Source organism: Octopus sinensis, unplaced genomic scaffold, assembly GCF_006345805.1.
Source record: "Octopus sinensis unplaced genomic scaffold, ASM634580v1 Contig16750, whole genome shotgun sequence".
Classification (NCBI taxonomy): Eukaryota; Metazoa; Mollusca; class Cephalopoda; order Octopoda; family Octopodidae; genus Octopus; species Octopus sinensis.
This window is the reverse complement of record NW_021834553.1, coordinates 17,501-27,500: the sequence shown is the minus strand read 5'-3', so window position 1 is coordinate 27,500 and position 10,000 is coordinate 17,501. Positions and strand designations below refer to the sequence as shown.

The window sequence follows — 10,000 nt, the reverse complement described above, 5'->3', positions numbered from 1 at the left end:
CTTTCATCCTTTTGGGGTTGATAAATTAAGTACCAGTTACGCACTGGGGTCGATGTAATCGGCTTGATACCTGTCTGTCCTTGTTTGTCCTCTCTGTGTTTGGCCCCTTGTGGGTAATAAAGAAATAGGTATTGTGGTCTTTTGTATGTGGCTGTGTTGTAGTTTAGGCTGTAGTAGAATTAATGTTACAATGCTTTTAGCATGACGCTTGTGTTGTAGTTTTGGCTGTAGTAGAGTTAGTGTTACAGTGTTCGTAGCATGCCGTTTGTGTTGTAGTTGTACTGCTTGTGTTATAGTCACTTTTATGTGCTCTGTTGTGATATTCTTGATGTCATTTCAGCTAGCTTTGTTGTGTGGTTCATGTGAAAAAAAAAAAAAACTAACACTTACCTGCCACCAAGCCTAGTATGTGAGTAGTATTTGTGCTGTAGTACCTGCATTTAATGTTTGTGCTGTAGTATCTGCAGTACCCTTCTTGTCATACGCGTGTCTGTTGTCAGTGTTAATTCCCTTAAATTTGTTGTACAGCTTCTGTAGTGTGATAATCATAGTTGTCTGTTGTGTTTCGCGGTAACACAGGAAACTGTTGTGTTGTGAGCTAGTTTTGAGTTGCGTTGTGAGGTGTTTGCCTAGGACTCAATAATCATCATCATCATCGTTTAACGTCCGTTTTCCATGCTGGTATGGGTTGGATGGTGCAACTGGGGTCTGGGAAGCCAGGAGGCTGCACCAGGCTCCAATCTGATCTGGCAGTGTTTCTACAGCTGGATGCCCTTCCTAACGCCAACCACTCCATGAGTGTAGTGAGTGCTTTTTACGTGCCACCGGCACAGGTGCCAGACGAGGCTGGCAAACGGCCACGGTCGGTTGGTGCTTTTTACGTGCCACCGGCACAGAAGCCAGTCAAGGCGGCACTGGCATCGGCCATGTACAGATGGTGCTATTTACGTGCCAGGGGAGGCTGGCAATGGCCATGTTCGGATGGTGCTTTTTACATGCCACCGGCACAGGGATCACAACTACAATTTCCATTGATATTTATTTCGATGTTCTTGTATTTGACTCAATAGGTCTCCTCAAGCACAATTATAATAATAATAATAATAATAATATAATAATAATATAGGTGCAAGTGTGGCCGTGTGGTAAGTAGCTTGTTTACCAACCACATGGTTCCGGGTTCAGTCCCACTGTGTGGCACCTTGGGCAAGTGTCTTCTGCTATAGCCCCAGGCCGACCAAAGCCTTGTGAGTGGATTTGGTAGACGGAAACTGAAAGAAGCCCGTCGTATATATGCATATATATATATGTATATGTGTGTGTGTGTGTATGTTTGTGTGTCTGTGTTTGTCCCCCTAGCATTGCTTGACAACCGATGCTGGTGTGTTTACGTCCCCGTTACGTAGTGGTTCGGCAAAAGAGACCGATAGAATAAGTACTGGGCTTACATAAGAATAAGTCCTGCGGGTGTCGATTTGCTCGACTAAAAGGCGGTGCTCCAGCATGGCCGCAGTCAAATGACTGAAACAAGTAAAAGAGTAAAAGAGTAATCATCTTATTCGTGTTGTGAGGCAGTACAGAAGTGGTGACCCTTTACACGGCTGTGTTGTGGTTCCATGTTGTTTGTGTCGCGGTATTATTTCAACAGCCTTTTTTCCTTCTCTGTTGCACTGCATGTTGTTGGTGGTGCGGTTTGCGTTGTGGTTTGTGTTGTAGTTCGACTTAACACGTAACCCTGTGTGTTGGTTGTGATGTTCTTCGTGTTGACATCACCACTTTTGTTGTATTGGTTGTGGTGTTGTTGTGGTCTTCTGTATGTGCTTGGTGTTGTAGTTTGCGCTGTAGTAATGTTAGTGTTACAGTGTTTTTCAGTATGAGGTTTATGTTGTAGTTGTGGTGTTTGTGTCTTGGTTAGTGTTGTGTGGTCTTTCGGCATGCGGTTAGTGTTTGTGTTGTAGTGTATGTGGTAGTGTTTGTGTTATAGTATGTGTAGTGAGTGTTTATGTTGTAGTACCTGTGGCTAGTGTTTGTGTTGTAGTAGATGTGGTTTGTATTTGTGTTGTAGTATCTTTGGTGAGTGTTTGTGTTGTAGTAGATGTGGTTAGTGTTTGTGTTGTAGTGTATGTGGTTACTGTTTCTGTTGATGTGGTAGTGTTTGTGTTATAGTATGTGTAGTGAGTGTTTATGTTGTAGTACCTGTGGCTAGTGTTTGTGTTGTAGTAGATGTGGTTAGTGTTTGTGCTGTAGTATTTCAGGTTAGTGTTTGTGTTGTAGTGTATGTGGTTACTGTTTCTGTTGATGTGGTAGTGTTTGTGTTATAGTATGTGTAGTGAGTGTTTATGTTGTAGTACCTGTGGTTAGTGTTTGTGTCGTAGTAGATGTGGTTAGTGTTTGTGTTGTAGTGTATGTGGTTACTGTTTCTGTTGATGTGTGGTAGTGTTTGTGTTATAGTATGTGTAGTGAGTGTTTATGTTGTAGTACCTGTGGTTAGTGTTTGTGTGTTGTAGTAGATGTGGTTAGTGTTTGTGTTGTAGTGTATGTGGTTACTGTTTCTGTTGATGTGGTAGTGGTTGTGTTATAGTATGTGTAGTGAGTGTTTATGTTGTAGTACCTGTGGTTAGTGTTTGTGTCGTAGTAGATGTGGTTAGTGTTTGTGTTGTAGTGTATGTGGTTACTGTTTCTGTTGATGTGGTAGTGGTTTGTGTTATTATGTTGTAGTAGTGTTTTATGTTGTAGTACCTGTGGTTAGTGTTTGTGTCGTAGTAGATGTGGTTAGTGTTTGTGTTGTAGTGTATGTGGTTACTGTTTCTGTTGATGTGGTAGTGTTTGTGTTATAGTATGTGTAGTGAGTGTTTATGTTGTAGTACCTGTGGTTAGTTTTGTGTCGTAGTAGATGTGGTTAGTGTTTGTGTTGTGTGTAGTGTGGTTACTGTTTCTGTTGATGTGGTAGTGTTTGTGTTATAGTATGTGTAGTGAGTGTTTATGTTGTAGTACCTGTGGTTAGTGTTTGTGTCGTAGTAGATGTGGTTAGTGTTTGTGTTGTAGTGTATGTGGTTACTGTTTCTGTTGATGTGGTAGTGTTTGTGTTATAGTATGTGTAGTGAGTGTTTATGTTGTAGTACCTGTGGTTAGTGTTTGTGTCGTAGTAGATGTGGTTAGTGTTTGTGTTGTAGTGTATGTGGTTACTGTTTCTGTTGATGTGGTAGTGTTTGTGTTATAGTATGTGTAGTGAGTGTTTATGTTGTAGTACCTGTGGTTAGTGTTTGTGTCGTAGTAGATGTGGTTAGTGTTTGTGTTGTAGTGTATGTGGTTACTGTTTCTGTTGATGTGGTAGTGTTTGTGTTATAGTATGTGTAGTGAGTGTTTATGTTGTAGTACCTGTGGTTAGTGTTTGTGTCTAGTAGATGTAGATGTGGTTAGTGTTTGTGTTGTAGTGTATGTGGTTACTGTTTCTGTTGATGTGGTAGTGTGTTTGTGTTATAGTATGTGTAGTGAGTGTTTATGTTGTAGCACCTGTGGCTAGTGTTTGTGTTGTAGTACCTGTGGTTAGTGTTTGTGCTGTAGTAGTGGATGTGGTTAGTGTCTGTGCTGTAGCATCAGTGTGGAGTGCTTGTGATTATTGTATTGTTTATGTGCTAGTATAGCTGTGGTGGCATTTTGCATGGTGTTGTCTTTCCATTCCATGGTCCTTGTGTTGTGGTTGTAGTATATTAGTGTCATTGAGTCAGGTGGCCGTAACATTTGTTGTAGTTTGTGTTGCAGTATACAGTGCATGTGATAGTTTGCTTGCATCAAATTTGTAGTTTGTGTGGTAGTTTAGTTGTAGTGTTTGTGTCACAGTGTAATAGTAGTAGAGGTTAAGTGTTTGTGTTGTAGTATATAACATGCATGGCTTTTGTGTCAGTGCAGTTGTGTGTTGTAGTATGTGTGGTAGTTTTGGTGGTGTTTCTGTCAATGTGGTAGTTGTAATGTTTGTGTGATAGCGTAGTACATGCGGTTGTAGTGTTTATGTCAGCGTAATAGTGGTAGCAGTAGTTGTTTAGCTGTTGTGTTTATGTGGTAGTATATAGAATGTCAGGTGCTTGTTCCAATGCTGCAGTGTTTGTGTTGTAGTGTTACGAGGTGTCCGTTTATTGAACTTTTTTTTGTCGTTTATGTTATAGTATGCTGTTACGTTCTCTTGTAAGCTACTGTTGTAGTAATGTCTCTGCAGTGGTGGCCTTTTTCGGCTTGTTACATTTGTGTGTGTGTGGTGTGTGTGTGTGTGTGTGTGTGCATTTATCATCATCATCTTTATCATCATTATTTAACATCCAGCGGTGGTGCCCCAGCATGGCTGCGGCCTTCGGGCTAAAACCTTCTTAAGGTTTAAGGATTTAAGGATCCAAGATCTTTTCCGTTTGACCGGCAGTTTTTTAAAATAATTTCCTTGTAACTAAACACTTTTAAACTTCGTATACTGGTAGAATGTGTTTATAAAAGATCTTTTTCTCTTGGCTTTATTGAGAAAATTCTATAGTTTGTAAGATATTTGTTTTTTTTTTCCTTCAATTTCTGCAATTTCAACCAATCAATGACGTCTATTGAGGTAAAAAAAAAACATTCTGTGCTGTATGAACATGTCCCTCGTTTAAGAAACAGATTTGGTTTATTTACATTTCTGAAGAAAAAAAGATACCCTTCTCCCCACCCCTAACCCTAACCACCCCTAACCCTAACCCTAAACAACCCTCACCCTAAAACAGATTGAAATGCAATAGATCGATACTAGGGTCATAATTATGGGTGACAATTTCATATGACACCGCTAGAAAAAACTGCCGTTCAAACCGAAAAGGTCCCATCTTTTTCTTTTGGCTTTCTTGAGAAAATTCTATAGTTTGTAAGATATTTGTTGTTTTGTTTTTTCTTCAATTTCTGCAATTTCAACCAATCAATGACGTCTGTTGAGGTAAAAAAACAAACATTCTGTGCCGTATGAATATGTCCCTCGTTTAAGAAACAGATTGAATTGCAGTAGATCGATACTAGGGTCATAATTATGGGTGACAATTTCATATGACCCCGTTAGAAAAAACTGCCGGTCAAACCGAAAAGATCCCTGGAGTCTGGTGCAGCCGCCCAGCTTGCTCAGTCCTGGTCAAACTGTCCAACCCATTCCAGCATGGACAACAGACATTAAATGATTATTATTATTATTACTATTATTATTCCGGTCACTGCTTGGAATTGAACTCGTAATCTTGGGGTTCGTAGCCCGCGCTCTTAGCCACTATGCCGTATGCTCATTTAAATAATGTACATAATTCCTCATATAGGCGCAGGAGTGGCTGTGTGGTAAGTAGCTTGCCTTACAACCACATTGTTCCGGGTTCAGTCCCACTGCGTGGCACCTTGGGCAAGTGTCTTCTACTATAGCCCCAGCCCCGGGCCGACCAAGGCCTTGTGAGTGGATTTGGTAGACGGAAACTGAAAGAAGCCTGTCGTATATATGTATATATATATATATATATATGTATATATATATATATATATATATATATATATAGGAGTGGCTGTGTAGTAAGTAGCTTGCTAACCAGCCACATGGTTCCGGGTTCAGTCCCACTGCGTGGCATCTTGGGCAAGTGTCTTCTGCTATAGCCCCGGGCCGACCAAGGCCTTGTGAGTGGATTTGGTAGATGGAAACTGAAAGAAGCCTGTCGTATATATGTATATGTATATATGTATGTGTGTGTGTGTATGTTTGTGTGTCTGTGTTTGTCCCCCTAGCATTGCTTGACAACTGATGCTGGTGTGTTTACGTCCCCGTCACTTAGCGGTTCGGCAAAAGAGACCGATAGAATAAGTACTGGGCTCACAAAGAATAAGTCCCGGGTTCGATTTGCTCTATTAAAGGCGGTGCTCCAGCATGGCCGCAGTCAAATGACTGAAGCAAGTAAAAGAGTAAACTTAGCGGTTCGGCAAAAGAGACCGATAGAATAAGTACTGGGCTCACAAAGAATAAGTCCCGGGGTCGATTTGCTCGACTAAAGGCGGTGCTCCAGCATGGCCGCAGTCAAATGACTGAAACAAGTAAAAGAGTATCTCTTAAATGCTGAACTGAAATAATGATTTGTTTATGATATTGATTATGTATTGATTGTTACCAAACTTTCTTCTTCGCAGGGCAAACACATACAAGACGAGTCAGTCCATATACGACCTCCCCATTTAGCACAATCAACCAGTCCTGTGAAGCAGTGGTGTCATAAACCGGAGGTGCTTATCAAAGGCTGCTGTAATTATATTGCTCAGGTACTTTGCTCTTCTCATTGGTCGATCTGTTACGCATGATGGTTTCTGATTGGTCGATTGGTTAAACGTGTTGGTTTCTGATTGGTCAGGTGGGTTTGTCGGTTGAATGCTGACAGGGATCTATGTACCCTTGTGCTATGAGTTCTGTTTTCCGGTCTGTGTCTCTACACCGGGGACACTACGAAAGACTTATTTAACCCTTTCGTTACCATATTTCTGTTGAGATGTTCTGTGTTTCTTTCAGCTAATCTTTATATATAAAAGTGAGGCTTTGTGCTGTCTGTCTCCTACGATTTAGATTCCTAACTACTCCCACAATTTGCGGTGCAGTGTAACCAAAGCCAGGTATCTTATAGTCGTGATTCATATCGAGCACTCCTGGGTATTAGCGCGCGTCTACGATGAGTCTACGATTTAAAAAAAAATTTACCATAATTTTTTTCCATTTTTAATGCATTTTTGGCATATATAAGGGAAGTAACTCTCTAAAAATGTATTATTAAATCTCAGAACGTAAAAAGCTACAGTAACACCCCCTCCTTTGTGGTTAGCCATATTGAGATGGCTATTATACTTTACATCTCTAAAAATGCTTAAATAGTTATTTCCCTTACAAACCCGAGCAACGCCGGGCGATACTGCTAGTATATATATATAACAAAGAATTTAGTAAAATTACTTGGTTATCATTAAGCTAGTGTTAGGAACATAAATTGTGACTAAGGTTTGGTGGAAGATTTTAATTCAAAACTTATGAAAACAAGACATTTGTACTACAGAGCCAGAAGTGGTTTCAGCCCGGTTGGCATCAAAAGGGTTAAGAATTGTTTCTCTATTATATATTTTAACCCTTTTGTTACCATATTTCTGTTGAGATGTTCTGTGTTTCTTTCAGCTAATTTTAAATATAACAAAGAATTTAGTAAAATAACTTAGTTATAATTAAGCTGGTGTTAGGAACATAAATTGTGACTAAGGTTTGGTGGAAGATTTTAATTCAGGACTTTTGAAAACAAGACATTTGTATTACAGAGCCAGGGGTGGTTTCAGCCGGGTTGGCATCAAAAGGGTTAAGAATTGTTTCTCTATTATATATTTTAACCCTTTTGTTACTATATTTCTGTTGAGATGTTCTGTGTTTCTTTCAATTAATTTTAAATATAACAAAGAATTTAGTAAAATAACTTAGTTATCGTTAAGCTAGTGTTAGGAACATAAATTGTGACTAAGGTTTGGTGGAAGATTTTAATTCAGAACATTTAAAGAATTTAGTAAAATAACTTATTGGTTTCTATCTATCTATTTATCTATTGAGCCATCAATCTATGTACGTCTCTCTGTATGTATGTATCTAGCTGTGTGTATATATATATATATATGTATGTAATATATATATATATATATAACAATTGCAGCGTGGAAGGTGTTTATAAGCCATTTAAGAAACACACAAAAACCGTTAGATTCACTTCAACATTTAAGTTTAATTTGTCAAAATATTTTCGTCGCTTTGAGACCACACCTCTTCACTGACAAAACATTGTGCTGCATCATGCTGTTTTGTCAGTGAAGAGGTTGTGGTCTCAAAGCGACGAAAATATTTTGACAAATTAAACTTAAATGTTGAAGTGAATCTGACGGTTTTTGTGTGTTTCTTAAATGGCTTATAAACACCTTCCACGCTGCAATTGTTTTCGTTCCAGCACACGATCTCAGATCAAGTCACTTGCTCTGCAAGTACATCTCCGTATATATATATATATATATTATATATATATATATATATATATGACTGTCACATCTTATGAAGGACTTATTTAAGAAATCACCTGAGGAAGAGCATTTTAGTACTGATTACACAATACATCACCAATGCATCAGGGGTGTAAAAATGGGTTGAAACAATTTGTAGGGATTTTAAATACATAACGTCAGTCATTCCATTGTCTACCATTTGCCTGTTTATCTACACATATGTACACACACACACACACACACACACACTGTATATACATATGATGTTTATGTCTCTTCTTCATCTTTTTGCAGTATCTTGGTTCAGCTGTCGTATGGCAGTTAAACGGCATTGATTCAACACGTGAAGGAATTGCCAAGATGAAGGTAAAAACACTCCCTACTTTATATACATATTGCAACATGGTCACCTCTCTCTTTACAGCTGTATGTATATATGTGTGTGTGTGTGTGTGTGTGTGTATTTATTGCAGGAGTGGCTGTGTGGTAAGTAGCTTGTTTACCAACCACATGGTTCCAGGTTCAGTCCCACTGCATGTGGGACAGGTGTCTTCTGCTATAGCCTAAGCCCTACTAAAGCCTTGTGAGTGGATTTGGTAGATGGAAACTCCCTTTTTTCCTGAGCGTCCAATAATACTTTATTTGTTCCACATCCTCGCGTTGTTGTGTTTTTGTTTTCTTGTTTGGATTAACTAAATATATGTGTGTGTGTGTGTTTGTCCCCTACCATCACTTGACAACCAATGTTTGTGAGTTTACATCCCCCTATCTATCTATCTATCTATCTGCCTATCTATCTATCTGCCTATCTATCTATATCTATCTATCTATCTATCTATCTATCTATCTATCTATCTATCTATCTATCTATCTATCTGCCTATCTATCTATCTATCTATCTATCTATCTATCTGCCTATCTATCTATCTATCTATCTATCTATCTATCTATCTATCTATCTATCTATCTATCTATCTATCTATCTATCTATCTATCTATCTATCTATCTGCCTATCTATCTATCTGCCTATCTATCTATCTGCCTATCTATCTGCCTATCTATCTATCTGCCTATCTATCTATCTATCTATCTATCTATCTATCTATCTATCTATCTATCTATCTATCTATATATCTATCTACCTTTTTTTCTTTTCCTTTTTTTCTTTTCTTTTTGTTCTTTTTTCCCTTTTACGATCCCTTTGATCGAAAACCTACGCCACCTTTTTTTTTTCTCCCCCAAAAGAAAAGCTCTACCTTGTAACTTGTCCCATCTGTGTGCAGCCCTGTGTGGCCAATAAAGAAACTTATCTATCTATCTATCCCTCCCTCCCTCCCTCCCTCTCTCCTCTCTCTCTCTCTCTCTCTCTCTCTCTCTCTCTCTCTCTCTCTCTCTTTCTGTCTGTCTATCTGTCTGTCTGTCTATCCACCCATCCACTGTGCGTTAACCAGTCGCTGGAGAGATTCGATGTAAGGGAGATAACCCACGATTTGATAGCATTTCAAACATTCTACAACGCTTCCCTTCCTCTCCCTCCCCCTCTAACTGTTTTTCTATTTTTTTTTTACCTTTTTTAACCCTTTTACTTTACAACATTTCGTGTGTGTGTGTGTGTGTGTGTGTGTTGTTGTTGTTGTTATTGTTGTTATGCCATCCTCTGATCTTTCTATCCTTCTACAACCCATGGCTGTTACAGTACAGGTTTTGGTACAACATTCAGGTTAGTACTACTATTACTAATGCAACCACCACCACCACCACCACTACTACTACTATGGCTGCAACTACTACTACTACTACTACTACTACTACTATCACCACCACCGTGACCTTGCATTGTGGTTTTAGGCCTATGCAATCCCAAGAATGGCAATTTCAGTCCAAATATCTATCCTCACCCCACTTACCGATTTGCAGAATCATTCCCCACCCCTTACTTGGCATTTG

The 10,000-nt window shown here is 39.1% G+C and overlaps 1 protein-coding gene across 1 annotated transcript in view; it reads left to right on the top strand.

The window, feature by feature from the left end:
* The window catches only part of LOC115230909 (ankyrin repeat and SAM domain-containing protein 1A), a 40,774-nt gene that overhangs the window by 30,773 nt on the left and 1 nt on the right, over positions 1-10,000 (top strand). The window contains exons 8-10 of the mRNA XM_029801015.2: positions 6,169-6,297; positions 8,347-8,418; positions 9,750-10,000. The exon at positions 9,750-10,000 is cut by the window's right edge and continues 1 nt beyond it. Coding sequence (XP_029656875.2) covers positions 6,169-6,297; positions 8,347-8,418; positions 9,750-10,000 — 452 coding nt within the window. The remainder of the gene's footprint in view (positions 1-6,168; positions 6,298-8,346; positions 8,419-9,749) is intronic.